The sequence below is a fragment of the Ochotona princeps genome, chromosome 2 (assembly GCF_030435755.1).
Source record: "Ochotona princeps isolate mOchPri1 chromosome 2, mOchPri1.hap1, whole genome shotgun sequence".
NCBI classification, from domain to species: Eukaryota; Metazoa; Chordata; class Mammalia; order Lagomorpha; family Ochotonidae; genus Ochotona; species Ochotona princeps.
The window spans coordinates 85,413,315-85,428,649 of NC_080833.1; the positions used below are offsets into that span (position 1 = coordinate 85,413,315).

Consider the following 15,335-nt stretch of genomic DNA (forward strand, 5'->3'; position numbering starts at 1 on the left):
CGTTTTTGCTAATGAGAGATAAACCTTCCATTTTTATTATCTAAACCTCTATAATGTTTGAAACATTCAGGCAAACATACATTACTTTATAGTTAATAAAAGGACCAACAGCAATAAATTTTCCCGTTTCTTTCAATGCGCTTACCTGTAAAGCTTTCTCCTTCTCATTTGTCAGATCCTGAGAATGCTTACTTGTCAACGCTGCAGTGTGCGACGCCCACTCACTCCGCAGCTTCTCTAGTTCTTGGGTTTTTTCTGATAATGTCTGCATCAGAGTTCAGAATAAAATGTTAAGTCACCCAACTATGTGGCACATCTGTCATACATCTGATTACAACACAGCAATATTTACCAGAACATTAAAGAAAATAAAGGTACAGCTTTCCAAGACATACCCAAAATTCTTTTATACAGATTTCTTATTTGAGGAAATCAAGATGCCAATAAAAGCAATTTTAGAGTTAAAACTGCTCAAAGGAAAAATCTAAGTTTTTAATTAAATTTGGCTCTTGCCACTCAATCCTCGCTCTGACATTAAGGTGTAAAGTAGGGCCCGGCGGTGTGGCCTAGCGGCTAAAGTCCTCGCCTTGAACGCCCCGGGATGCCATATGGGCGCCGGTTCTAATCCCGGCAGCTCCACTTCCCATCCAGCTCCCTGCTTGTGGCCTGGGAAAGCAGTCGAGGACAGCCCAATGCATTGGGACCCTGCACCTGTGTGGGAGACCCGGAAGAGGTTCCTGGTTCCCGGCTTCAGATCGGCACAGCACCGGCCGTTGCGGCTCACTTGGGGAGTGAATCATCGGACGGAAGATCTTCCTCTCTGTCTCTCCTCCTCTCTGTATATCTGACTTTGTAATAAAATAAATAAATCTTTCAAAAAAAAAAAAAAAAAAAAGATGTAAAGTAACCCAGCATTCACTTAGTCGGTCATCAGGAGTGGTTCACTTACATGTGAAGCCTAGGACTATGACCACAGAAAACTGCCCAAATTCATGTACCATATCAGATACTCTGATCAATTTGAAAGATCAGACACAAAAATCTAGTACTTATAGCTAAAATAACACTAACTCCATCGGAGGAATTAATGCTAATATCAACACATGGAATAAACAGGAAGGTTTACAAGAACTGAAAAACCTACTCTAGGCCAAAGGGATGAGGTAAACAGAAGTGACAAGAATGGGCAACTGGCCTAGAGGTTAGACACCGATATTTCCTAGCCAGTTCCGTGTGCAAACCACTTCCAGCTTCCAACCAATGCAGACCCAGGAGGCAGTGGTGAACGGTCATGTAACTGGGTCCCTGCCCACCCACATGGGCAATGTGCTGAGTGCCTGGCTTCCACATTCAGCCCTAGCCCAGGACTTTAGTAAGTGAACCAGAAGATAGGAGTTCTCGTTTAATAAGTAAAAGTGAATTAATTCATGATGCACACTATTCACATGATCCTATTGAGACAATGCACTATACACAGGGGAAGACGGAAACGGCTTTAACAGGCTGAACCTCTGCCTGTAGTTCCCACATACCACACTGGGGTCAGTTCAGCTCCTAAATGTGCTATTTCCAATCCAGCTCCCAGCTGATGGCCTAGGAGAACAGTAGAGGATGGCCCAAGTTCTTGGGCCCCTGCTTCCACATAGGAGGCCCAGAAGAGGCTACTAACTCAAGGCTTTGGGTCAGTCCGCCCCCGGGGCAGCCCACCCCAGGACACTGCAACTATTTCAGGAATGCACTAGCGAATGGAGATCTGTCTCTCCTTCTCTCTATATAATTCTGCTTTCAAAAAGTAAATAAAAAATAAATCTTAAAAATAAGAAACGTTTGGGTTGAACACTGTAGCTAAAAGAGAAAGCAACAGATTAACATAATAAGGAGAATAAAGAACAATTCGAAGATATCAAGTTCTGAAACAAAATACATGAAAACTTGTAGTTGATTCAAGAATCAATTCAGAAAAACACCTGCATGATTTACAAACATAAAGCAAAATTTGGATTACCTTTTGTGTCAAGTTCAGTTGCCTAGTAACATCATCTAGTGATTGCGTCAATGATATTTTTTCTTCCTATTTATAAAAATAACAAAATTATGCAGTTTACATTTTAATTTAGTCATCTATAACCATGCTACCCAAAGAGTCACAAAGTGTTACATCTGCATCATCCTGACAACGTGTCAGAAATGCAGAATCCATTTAGGCTCTGTTTTAGGGTTTCTACATGAGAATCCACATTTTCTCAAGCTCTCCTAACGATTGGGGTGATCATTGAAAGCTGAGATGTCTTTGCATCAGCATTTCATAATTCTCAGCCCCACATCATTTCCTTATGTCAGATTCCTGACATGACATTAGGGACTTTCAAAAACCTTTTACACATTTTACCTTTGACAGACTAAACAGGGTAGATATTTTCATATATCATGGCTTCATCAGCTGGTAGATAGAGTTCAGATGGCCTGCACCAGATCACAGATATTAGCCAAAACCTGGGATCTAAGTTTCTGAATCTCAGGTCCTATTCTATACTGAAGCCTCTACTAAATGATAAACTAAATAAAATTATCCAATTATAGGTTATCAAAAACTTTCTGGGGGCCTGGCGCAGAGGCCTACTGGCTCAAGTCCTTGCCTTGAAGGCGCCAGGATCCCATATGGGTGCCGGTTCTAATCCCAGCAGCTCCACTTCCCATCCAGCTCCCAGCCTGTGGCCTGGGAAAGCAGTCGAGGATGGCCCAAAGCCTTGGGCTCCTGCACCCGCGTGGGAGACCTGAAGGAAGTTCCTGGCTCCTGGCTTCAGATCGGCGCAGCACCAGCTGTTACCATCACTTGGGGAGTGAATCATCGGATGGAACATCTTCCTCTCTGTCTCTCCTCCTCTCTGTATATATGAAAATTAAACATTAAAAAGGGTTCAGTGCATGGTGCAGTAGACTAAGCTTCCACCTGCAGTGCTAACATCCCATATGGTGCTATTCTAGTCCTAGCTGCTCCAATTTTTTCCTAACATTTATTTATTTTTATTGAAAAGGCAGATTTACAGAGAAGGAGATACAGAGGAAAAGACTCCCCATTTGCTCACTCAACACCCAAGTGGTCACAACAGCTGGAGCTAAGCTGATCCAAAGCCAAAAGTCAAGTCTCTTCTGGGTCTCCCACACAGGTACAGGGGCCCAAGGCCCTGGGCCATTCTCTACTGCCTTCCCAAACCACAAGCAGGGAGCCAGATGGGAAGCAGAACAGCCAGGAGGACATGAACTAGAGGCTATATGGGATCCCAGCAGACGCAAGGCAAGGATTTTGCCACCAAGCCACCGCGCCGGGCCCTTCTCCACTTCTGATCCACCTCATTGCCTGTGGCATAAGAAATCAGTGGAGCATGGCCTAAGTCCTTGTGGGAAACTCAAAAGAGGCTCCAGACTCCTGGACACGATAGGCTCAATGCCGGCCTGTGCTGCCAATTAGGGGTTGGACCAGCGGATGGAAGATCACTTTCTCTCCAACTCTCCCACTCTTTCTGTAAATCCATCTTTTAAACAAAATAAAAGAAATCTTAAGAAAAAAAATAAAACAAAAACATTAAAATAAACAAAGGGGCCAGCGCCGCCACTACCTGCAATGCTGGCATACCTTATGAGCACCCGTTCCCATACTAGTTGTTTCACTTCTGACCCAATTCCCTGCTAATGGCTTGGGAAAAGAGGTGGAAGACGGCCAAAGGCCATGGACACCTGTACCCACTTGGGAGACCTAGATGAGGCTGTTGGCTTCACTTTGGTTTTGCCCTGACCCTTGTGGCCATCTGAGTGAAACAGCACGTAGAAGATTTCTTTCCCTTTCTGTAACTCTGGCTTGCAAATAAACAAATAAATATTAAAAAGTAAAATAAATTTTAAAAGAAAATAACTCCTTGGAGCTCTTAAAAAACTTCACAGCAACTTTACTCAAAAAAAATTTAATGGTAATGCAAGTCTACAATGACTTATCAAAGACCTCTGGAACTTAATTTAAATAAGTAACTTAAATTTAAATCTTACCTTGCTATACTTTAAACAGCCTGCTAGAAATTTCTTTATTTCCACATCATTTCCAGGTAAAAGTTTTAGTGAGAGGTGTGTAAGATGTTTAAAAGGATTTGTTTCTACCACATTTAAAAATACAGGTGAGTTATCCAGAATAGCTGCTGGAGAAACCAATTGTAGCAAAAACCTTTAAAACAGAAAATGTCACATTTTAACTCATCAGTAGAGAAACTTTCCCACTGAATCGTCAGCTCCTCCACACAGAAAGACAAGGAATGAGAATATACTAAAAGCAGACGCCAATATGAAACGGTTTTCAAGGTACAATATGAAAAGGATTTTCAAAAACGGCAAACAAACAAAATGGAAATAAAACAAAACAGAGGGACCAAATAGAGTGAATACTTTAAGGCCCATGAGTTTATAATGAGACGCAGGTAAGAGAAAGAAAAAACAAAACTTGGAGCTAGCACCATGGCATAGGACATTAAGCCTTCACCTGTGGCACCAGCATCCCATCTACACGTCAGTTCAAGTCCCAGCTGCTCAACTACTGATCCAGTTCCTTGCTTAGGGGCTGGGAAAGCAGAGGAGGAAGACTCAAGTCCGTGGGTCCCTGCACCCACGTTGGATACCCAGAAGTGACTGGCTCCTGGCTTTGGACCAGCTCAGCTTTGGCTGATGCAGCCATTTTGGGAGTGAACCAGCAGATGGAAGACCTTTCTTTCTGTCCTCCTCTCTGTAACTCTGCTTTTCAAATAAATGAATAAATTTTTTAAAAAATTAATTGAAAGCCATCGGGCACAGTAGCTTGAATTACTGTTTGGATTCCCAGTTCCCATATCAGAGTGCCTGGTCTAAGTCCTGGCTATCCACTTCCAACTCAGCTTCCTGCTGGTACATATCCTCCGAAGCAGTGGATGATGGCTACAATGCTTGGGTTCTTTGTCACCGACATGGCAGTCGCACATGAAGCTACAGGATCCTGGCTTCCACCTGGACCAGCCCAGGGTTTTCTGGCTACTCAGGGACTGAACCAGCAAATCAAAGATCTCACTCTTTGTCTCTACTCTCACTGTGATTTGGTCTTTTAAATGTAACAAATAAACCTTTAAAAGAAAACTTCTTTAAATGTAATGCTTTGATGGGACTCACCTTGGAATTTCCTTGGCATGTTCCTGCATACACTGCTGAAGGAGATCTATAAATTTTTGTGGGAAAGCCAAAAAGTCCACCAGAAGCCCTTGCTGGAATTTTAAACTACATGAAAGAGGAAAAAAGAGTAAACAGTTAATTGTTATAATTATCATCCTAATTAATATTCTGAAAGATTCATTTACTATACACTCACTGCAGACAAAAACATAGTTGGTTTTTTTCAAAGATTTATCTATTTTTATTACGAAGTCAGACATACAGAGAGGAGGAGAGACAGAGAGGAAGATCTTCTGTCCTGTGATTCACTCCCCAAGTGAGCGCAACGGCCGGTGCTGCGCCAATCCGAAGCTGGGATCCAGGAACTTCTTCCAGGTCTCCCACACGGGTGCAGGGTCCCAAGGCTTTGGGTCGTCCTCAACTGCTTTCCCAGGCCACAAGCAGGGAGCTGGATGGGAAGTGGATCTGCCGGGATTAGAACCGGCGCCTATATGGGATCCTGGCGCGTTCAAAGCGAGGACTTTAGCCAGTAGGCCACACAGCCAGGCCCAAAAAACATAGTTTTTTAAAAGTAAATTCAATTCTATTATTTCAAAAGTACTTGCTCACTTTCCTTTTATTTAAAAAGCAGACATATCTTCCACCCAAATAATTACAACCATGACAGGGCCAGGTTGAAGCCAGGAAGCTAAAACTCAATCCAGGTCTTCCACATGTGCGGCAGGGACCCAAGTACTTCTAGCCAACATCTGCTGCCTCTCAGATTCTGTCTTACCAAGAAATTTAAGTGAAGTGAAGAAGTCAGGGCTCAAACAAGGCATTCTCTCCTGGAATGTGGGATTCCAAGTGGTGACTTAACTGCCTGTGCAAAATGCCTGCCCCTACTGCAATACCCCTTGTTTCATGTAGAAGACAGGGCTGGAAACAGACTGACCCAGCAACTGCAACCACCAGCAGATGCATAAGCTGATTGAGACGACAGACGGTGCCGGACCCTGTACCGGCAAGCACACACAAGAATCAGGTCTGGGATCACCTCAGACAAAGTTTCTTTGGGGATTCCCCCCTACTGAACTGCTGATCTCAGAACCCCAACCATTAAGAGAAGTTCAAGTTCTGCAGTCTGAGCACGGAGTCCATGTGCCAAAGCTGAGCATCCTTAGTGGCTCAGATGGAGCAGTGGACAGCATATCCAGGTACATGTGGAGGATATGGCAGTCCACTGGAGGATGCAGAGGACACCTGGTACCACAACAGAGGAAGGAGGACAGAACAAATCAATCAACTACCCCAGCCACGTGTTGGCAGTGAAAATCTGGGCAAATGGAGACTCTAAGGTGGACTATCTCAGCCAGTAGATTCTGGAGAGATTGCATTGTGCTTGGAATAGTGAGATTGATAGCAATTCAGAACTGTTGAACTAACAAAACCACTGGAGCAGTGCCCTCGGAGCATACCCCACATCAAGGACCCTGGGATGGTTGGGAGACTGGGTGGGGCTTCTTCCTTTATCTCCCCCATCCCCCCAAATACAGGGGAAAAAGTTGAAAAAAAATGCCTGCCCCTGATGTTTAGTTCATTTTTATCTATTTGAAAAGTAGACAGACAGAAACAAATACTGAGTTTCCGTCAGCTGCTTAACTTTCTAGTGTTTATAACTGGCAAAAGCCAGGAGCCAAGAACTCAACTCAGGCCTCCCTCACAGAGGGCAGGAACCCAACTGCTTAATACAACTGCCTCCCTGGTCTTTTTAAGCAGAAAGCTGGAATTAGGATTCAAACCCACCTCCCCAATAAGGGATATGAGTATCCTAACAGACAGCACCACTACTACGCCAAACGTTTAACTAGGGAACTTTTCGCTAGGACTCACTGGGAGGAAAAAGTTCAGTAAACTTAGCTAAAGTTGCAAATTTCTAGGCTGTTTTGAAAACTCTCAAAACCCATGTACTTTAAGACATCCTCAATACAGTACAAATAGTCTAGTATTCCCCAAAATAACTAATGAATCTGGTAGGTATGGGTGTCAGAGTACAGTATCAACAACACATTCAAAAACTTTATAAATTGCTTCCTAAATTAAACATGAGAACATAAGAAAAGCTAGTTACCTTTGAAAATCTTCCTCAGATATAACAAGGTTATACAGAAAAAACGGATCTGTGTCATCAGTCAGACGGATAACTAAATCCTAAAAAAAAAAAAGAAAGAAAGAAAGAAAATAAGATTTTTGCTTATTAATGGTTCAAATAAATATGGCTGGCGATGTCTTCCTTCTTGGAAATAAAATTCTCTCTCTAATATTACCAACCCAGAGAGTTCTGCTTTCTGTTGTTGCTGGTTTATTTTAACCAGTCTTTAGACACCTACCATCTGACTGGGGAAGATCCTCTCTCCCGAGAGCCCAACCCTGCAAAAGCTAATCGTCAAACAGCTGCAAGCTTGGCATCACTGCCCTCCCCGTTAACTCTAAGGAAGTTTAGACCAGGCCTTGCTGTTCTGTAGCTCTGAACTCCAATTCAATTTTCAATATTTCTCAAAATAACGGGCTGTACACTTCAGACATAACTATATAAGCAGAACTGACAATGATCTGCCGTAGGAAAGGCAGGGGCTTTTGTTTCCTAGCCAGAGGACGAGGTATCACATGACTGGTTGCTAGGGTTCCTTCCTAAACATCCATTCCTCCCGCTTCAGGTGGCTGCGGAGCCCCATCTGTTCTCAACTGCTAATGGATGGGCTTCCTTTCATCACAGGCCGTTACATTTATACCATGACAGAGTGTCACAGCAACCAAAGTTGGCCAAAAAAAAAAAAAAAGTTACACCAAACTTATGGATGTTAGAGAACCCTGGGGCAAGGAAAACAGGGAAGCGCTACCAGACAATGGAAGGCTAATATAGAACTAAGCCTAAGGAAACAAAATCCACTCCAAAGTCACTGGAGACCTGCTAGGGTTGCGGAAAACCTGAACCACTTCAGAGTACAGCCAGAAAATGAAGAGGTATCAACATGTAAAAAGTAAAATATACAATTTCTACCCTGGAAAATTATTCATTTGATTATTTGCCGTGCCTCCAAATGATGTGTTTTGAGCAACTTCTGCTGAAGTAGTTTTTTTTTTTTCTTTTAAGATTTATTTATTTTTATTGGAAAGTCAGATACACAGAGAGAAGGAGAGACAGAAAGGAAGATCTCCCATCCATTGATTCACTCCCCAAGCAGCTGCAACAGCTGAAGCTGCACCAATCCGAAGCCAGGAGCCAGGAGCTTCTTCCAGGTCTCCCATGGGGGGGCAGGTTCTCAAGGCTTTGGGCCACCCCCTATTGCTTTCCCAATCCACAAGCAGGGAGCCAGATGGGAAGTGGGGCTGCCGGGATTAGAACCAGTGCTTACACTGGATCCTGGCACATGCAAGGCGAGGACTTTAGCTGCTAGGCTACCACACTGGGTCCTAAGTACTTCTTAAAATTCACCTTAAGATGCCATATGAAAAACTGAAGCTATTACCAACACAATTAGATCACTGAATGTGTTTAGGCAATGCCATGAGACATATAAAGCAGATACTGTCTTTCTTAGCCCTCTTCTCTGTTTCAACAGTTCTGTTAATGACTCATTCTCTGAGATTTGGGACTTATGCTCTAAACGCCTCCTCAAGAAAAAGACTCAAGAATGCATATCTCGGGCCCAGCGGTGTGGCCTAGCGGCTAAAGTCCTCGCCTTGAAAGCCCCGGGATCCCATACGGGTGCCGGTTCTAATCCCGGCAGCTCCACTTCCCATCCAGCTTCCTGCTTGTGGCCTGGGAAAGCAGTCGAGGACGGCCCAATGCATTGGGACCCTGCACCGCGTGGGAGACCCGGAAGAGGTTCCAGGTTCCCAGCATCGGATCGGCGCGCACCAGCCCGTTGCGGCTCACTTGGGGAGTGAATCATCGGACGGAAGATCTTCCTCTCTGTCTCTCCTCCTCTGTGTATATCTGGCTGTAATAAAATGAATAAATCTTTAAAAAAAAAAAAATACATATCTCGGGCCCAGTGGCGTGGCCTGGCGGCTAAAGTCCTCGCCTTGAACGCCCCGGGATCCCATATGGGTGCCGGTTCTAATCCCGGCAGCTCCACTTCCCATCCAGCTCCCGGCTTGTGGCCTGGGAAAGCAGTCGAGGACGGCCCAATGCACTGGGACCCTGCACCTGCGTGGGAGACCTGGAGGAGGTTCCTGGTTCCTGGCTTCAGATCGGCGTGTACCGGCCCGTTGCGGCTCACTTGCGGAGTGAATCATCGGACGGAAGATCTTCCTCTCTGTCTCTCCTCCTCTCTGTATATCTGACTTTGTAATAAAAGCAAATCTTTAAAAAAAAAAAAAAAAAAAAAAAGAATACATATCTCCCTGCACTACTTACTCCGGTCCCAATTTACAAAAGGAAATGCCATTTCTATGGAATTGCAATATATATTCTAACAACTTTTCAAGCCCGCTAAGCAAACCTAAGACCATCACATCACTGCAAATTCCAACGGTATGTTTTAGAAATATACAGTGTAATTATCTTTCATTGTTATTTCAGTTGACTACATTCCAAATGTAGTTCTTAGTTGACTATAAAGTGGCTCAAAGTTAAAAGACAAGAGGTGTGTAAAAAGGATCTCATTTTCCTAAACTAAAAGTGATTAGTGCCCCAAAATGGTCATATTTCCATAAAGAAATAAATACCAACCTTTCTGTGAACTGGATTGGAAACTGATTGTAGTTCAATACTCACTCTAACGCTGACTCTCCTGTGTGAAAAGACATTCCAGCTATCAGAAACATTCAGATGAAATGAGTTACTGCAACTGGCTTCACCAACTCAAGTTTTAATTGTAAACCACAAGAGCTTCTAGAACGTTTTCTAACTAATGAATACCCTTTTGGGAAGCACACCTTATTTGAAGTTTATGTTCTTGCTGTTTTACTAATAATTTTCAACCTAACGACAAATATTTTTTACCTATAAAATGAGGATATTTTGAGAAGTAAATGAGTAAATGAGAAAAATATGACATGCATGGCAATAGATTGGAATAGAAGTATGGCTTTATGGCACTGAGTCTAAAATAGCATCTATTACAGAAAGACAAACCATTGATTTAGTAACAATTTCACACTAAAAAAAAAAAACATTTGGAGTGACTGAGTTAGTCTATGAGAGATTTTAGAGACATAAAATTAATTAGATTAGAATGTTCAGGATCAAACATTAAAAACACATTCCCTAATCCTTTTACACATACAAAACATTTTTTCAGATCCACAAACTAAACCTGCTCAATATGGTCTTTATGCAATGTATCTACAAAAGCATTGCGAACAAGTTTATTATTTTCAATCTTATCTCTAAGTAATTTTAAAACACAAGAGGGAGAAGCTATAGCATTCCACAGTCTATGCTCCATTTTAAAGGATCCAGTGCCAGGGAAGGTGTTTGGCATAGCAGTGAAGACACTGCAGTGGGCATGACGAGGCTTGGCATGCCAGCCTCCCATACAGGAGCTTATGAAGTTTGCATCCTAACTCCACATGAGGTTCTAACTTCCTAAGAAAGTACATTCTGTGAGTGATAGGCGATAGCTCAAGTACTTACACCCCTCTCAGGCACAAGGGAGACCCACATGAAACTACACATCCAGGCTTAGGTCTGGCCCAGTCAGCCGTGGCTCCTGAGGATGGCATTTGGGGACAAAAATTTCTCTCCTCTTTCTCAAATAAAAACTTAAATAAAAAACTTTCAAAGCATCTAGTACAGAGGGATATTAATCATATTAATCAAATTGAGCAAGAATGTTTTTCAGAAAATTAAACTTATGCAACAGTTCTCAAACTGTTCTTAAATAATTTTCTATGATATATAGCAAAAACAAGTAAACTGAGCAACAGATATTGTTCAATTTTTTTTTTAAAGATTTATTCATTTTATTACAGCCAGATATACACAGAGGAGGAGAGACAGAGAGGAAGATCTTCTGTCCTGTGATTCACTCCCCAAGGGAGCCACAACGGGCCGGTACACGCCGATCCGAAGCCGGGAACCTGGAACTTCTTCCGGGTCTCCCACACGGTGCAGGGTCCCAAAGCTTTGGGCCGTCCTCGACTGCTTTCCCAGGCCACAAGCAGGGAGCTGGATGGGAAGTGGAGCTGCCGGGATTAGAACCAGCGCCCATGTGGGATCCCGGGGCTTTCAAGGCGAGGACTTTAGCCGCTAGGCCACGCCGCTGGGCCCGATATTGTTCAATTTTAAGTATCCTTCTAAAGATTCACTTTAAACCTTTTCCAGTCTGCTTCTTATCTGATAGATAAAAAGCACAGATGCAGCAATTGTTTACTGGTAAAAAACTCTGGAAACAGCTGAACAAGGCTAGATTTAACCATCTGGATTTTTTGTGCTAATTTGCAATTTTATATGGGTTTAAAATGCCATGTCACTTAAGTTTCTTATTGAATTTATGACTGAACTCTAAATCTTAGTTCATACAACCAGTTAAGTATTATAAAACATTAAATATTATAAAACACTGTTCCATATCACAGATATGAAGAATTTTTAAATCATTTATTTGAAAGGCAGAGGGACAGACAGGAAGAGAGGACAGACACAGAGAGATCTCCATTCATGAGTTCATTCCCCAAACGCCTCCCACTCCCAGACCTGGACAAGGCCAAAGCCAGAGGACAGTGATCCTCAAGTCCTCGAGCCACTGTCTGCTGCCTGCCAGGGTGCGTACTTGCAGGAAGCTGAAACTGGAAGAGAGCCAGGACTCCAGCTTAATAACTGGTAGAAAAGCCAGAGTTCTCAGGAGCTGCACTATCTGATGTAATAAATCTTATTCTCTCCATTGTAATGGTTAAGGTACTATATTGAGTACTAGCGATAGAAGCAGAATAGCCTGTGTCCTTAAATTGAGATCAGATGAAGTGAATTCCTCTGAATCTGCTTTTGATCCTACTGACGGGTGTCAAGAGATGGAGGAACAGCACTTTCTGAGTCACCTACACTCCCGAGTACTTGCCCGGCACCTCATACTATCTCCTGACTTAACAATGATCTGCTTAGGTAAACTCTCTCTTACTGAGGAAGGACATGAGTCTCACAGTTACAGACCTGTTTCAGATCATAATACAGAGCCCAAAGTAGAACTCAGATCTCTCACACCACACCTCCTAATAAACGAATAGCAGCAGTTTCAGCATAGGCTATCTGAAAGCCCTTATATGAAGGGATTTATGAGATACCCACAAGGAAAAACCTGAAAACCCAGGTTATCAAAACACAGCTTCAAAACTTTGCATCACTTTCCTCCCAAGAGAGTACCCTGATCATTGATAAGGTCCTCAACTGAACTTCCTTCTTGTATGACTTCAGTATATTTACATTATATTACAAAAGCACCAGATTTTATTTACAGTTGAAGCTCAGTGGATGCTTACTATGCCCTAAACACTGTCCTAAGCCCTTCACATGGATTAAGTAAATTCATCCTCACAATACTCCTGAGATAGGTAGTATTATCATTAACTTAAACATAAGGCAGAGTATTATGTAAATTACACAAATCAAATCAGTAAGTAGTAGAACCTGGATTTGATCCAGCTAATGTAACTCCAGAGCCTTAATTCTTAACCTATGACACCCTTCAAAGAACATGTTTTCATTTTCCTTATTAAAAGTGTGAGGTCCTTGAGGGCCAGGATAATAATGCTGCTGTTATTAGGGGGAGTGAAGGACCAAAGACATTTACATCCTCAGCACCTGGAACAGCTCCTGGCTCTTAGTACATAGTAGGCACCTGCAAATACCTGTTTACTGAACTACTGAGTCTCAGCTGCTGTTCCCAAAAATCAGGGGTGAGTAAAGTTATTTTGTAAAAGCCATGATAGTAAATATTTTAGGCTTTGTAAGCCACTAGGTGTCTCACAATTATTCACCTCTGCTCTTACTGAAAAAAACAGCCACCAACCATAAACAAACATGGTTGAGTTGCAGTATTTACAGAGAAAAAACAGACCATTCAGTGCACAGGTTCCAGTGTGATGACCCAAGTCACAACTGAAAAAAAAACACAAAGATACCACTACTACACAAAGTTTGTGGAAAACTGAAATTAAAAGGTAAGTTTACTTTAATGCAGATATTCTGGCATGCACGCATTTAATGGAGCCTCAAAAAGCCCACAGAAAATGTGTATAATAAAAGATCTTCACAATAAAATGCACAGAAATTATCTTTCAATTCCGTTTTTTCATGAGTTTTAAGTACTCCTGTATAAAAACAGTTCTTAAAAAAGAAAAAGTTAAAGCATTGTGCTTTAACATTAACTGTGATCACAAATGCAATGAAATGAAGCAGCACCAAGAGATTCAACACTGCCATCAGAAATGAAGTTCACCTTTTTACAATGTAATTCTAGAACAGCGCTGCCTAACAGAAACACAATACAGAATACAAATGTGAGCCATGCATGTGGTTTCAAATTTTCTAAAATCTGCATTAAAAACACTCTTATTGTGAAATTATTTTTACAATCTATTATAACTCAATATACCCCAAATAGTGCCATCATGACACATTAATATAAAAAATTGAACTTTTTGATATTTTTCATAGCAAACCTTTAAAACCCAGGGCACAGCGGTTCGCATTAGGGTCTGCCACAAATGTCCCATTACCAAACACAGGTGGCAACCGGTCACCACCTGGACAGCACAAAAGAATATCTGACTAAAACAACTACAGATATCTACAGGCAAGAACTGACTTGGCATGCTCCGGGCGGTCCTGCCAAGTGGTTTTGGACCTAACTTTAAGGTATAAACAAACTGCGCATTTCCAGTAACTCAGCAAATCAATGCCTTTTTTTTAATGTGGCATTTTCACACCATTTAATTTCTACTTCCATTTAAACACCTGATTCTCATTACAATCATGTGGGTATGCATATTAGCAATTTGACAAATGAAGATTTACTGTTCAGGGTAGCTGAAGTCAACACATAGCGGTTGAACTCAAGGGGGAAAAGGTTTAAACCAACCCCCTTCCCCCCCAGTCAAATCTGCTTAAGCCCAAAGCTGCACTCCTGCACCCAGCGGTGACGTTGGCCTTGACGTCCATCCGCTGGACTGCAAAGTTCCTGAAGTAGACAACTTTTCCTCAGGACCCAGTAAGGCTTCAACATTTCCTAAGTGAATGGATTACGATAAGTTCCTAATTTTCTCAATGTTCGTGGTCTGCTGAAGTTCGTTTTTTCTTTTCTTTCTTTTTGTTGTTTTTGGTCACCAATGTGGTAACTAAAGTACACTAACAAGACTGTTTTTTTTTCGTTTTGTTTTGTTTTAGTTGCAGTTTAAAAATTCACTGCAAACCTACTGCGAAGGAAAACGGGGGAAAGGCTGGGAGATCGTCTGGGTCAGAGCGTTTACCTGCCAAAAGGGCGAGAAGGGCTGGAAGCCCGGCGATCCTATTCAGAGCTGGGGCACTGGATGGTCACCAGGCGTGAACCGCCTTCCCGCATCCCCGCGCCCTGTCCGAGCTCTCGGCCACGGCCCCCCGGGGCCGAGGGAGACCCCTGGGTCCCCACCGAGCTCGCCCTCCGCGTTCACCGAGGCCCCCGAGACCCCCGAGGTTCGGGCCGGCGCCCAGGGGCCCGGGCCGCCATCTTCCCCCCGGCCCGACCACAACCGCCAAGCGGCCACCGGCCGGCGCCGACCTCACCTCTCCTCGCAGTCTTTGCATTTCACCAACAACGGAACCAGTTGCTGAAACAGAACCTGGCTCATCTTGAACGGCTGTGTCCCGGCCGCTGTGCGGAGGAACCCAAGCCCGGCCCTCCGTTCTAACCCGAAAAGCGTCCGGGTTCCGAACACAGTTTTGAGTTTGGCGCTCCGCGACGGCGGAGTAGGCGGGGAGAAAGAAGCAAGAGCCGGGGAGACGTAGAAGGTCTGTACCTCGTCGGCCACCATCAGTTTCTTCCGCTTTTGCGGACGGTGGGAAGAGCGCGGTTTCGGAAGTTCCAGGCTTTTGCCTCTGTGTGGGAACGTGAGACTGCCATGCTTGTTAAGGGCAGGGGACGCCCAGGAGCGGACGGCTTTCCCCGCGGTCCCTGAATGCTCGCCACCTGAAG

At 43.3% G+C, this 15,335-nt stretch overlaps 1 protein-coding gene across 4 annotated transcripts in view; it reads right to left on the bottom strand.

Moving 5' to 3' along the window:
* SASS6 (SAS-6 centriolar assembly protein) overlaps positions 1 to 15,303 on the bottom strand; it is a 65,001-nt gene extending 49,698 nt beyond the window's left edge. For 3 of the 4 annotated variants that reach the window (XM_058659526.1, XM_004582010.2, XM_058659536.1), the window contains exons 1-7: positions 14,927 to 15,303; positions 9,899 to 9,959; positions 7,292 to 7,371; positions 5,182 to 5,286; positions 4,042 to 4,213; positions 2,006 to 2,071; positions 146 to 265 (exon numbers count right to left, since the gene is read on the bottom strand). In XM_058659526.1, the coding sequence (XP_058515509.1) occupies positions 146 to 265; positions 2,006 to 2,071; positions 4,042 to 4,213; positions 5,182 to 5,286; positions 7,292 to 7,371; positions 9,899 to 9,959; positions 14,927 to 15,174 (852 nt within the window). In that variant the 5' untranslated portion in view covers positions 15,175 to 15,303. Of the gene's footprint in view, positions 1 to 145; positions 266 to 2,005; positions 2,072 to 4,041; positions 4,214 to 5,181; positions 5,287 to 7,291; positions 7,372 to 9,898; positions 9,960 to 14,634; positions 14,764 to 14,926 lie in introns of those variants that run through there. The other variant, XM_058659542.1, reaches the window with a different exon arrangement.
* Between the last annotated feature and the right edge of the window lie 32 nt (positions 15,304 to 15,335).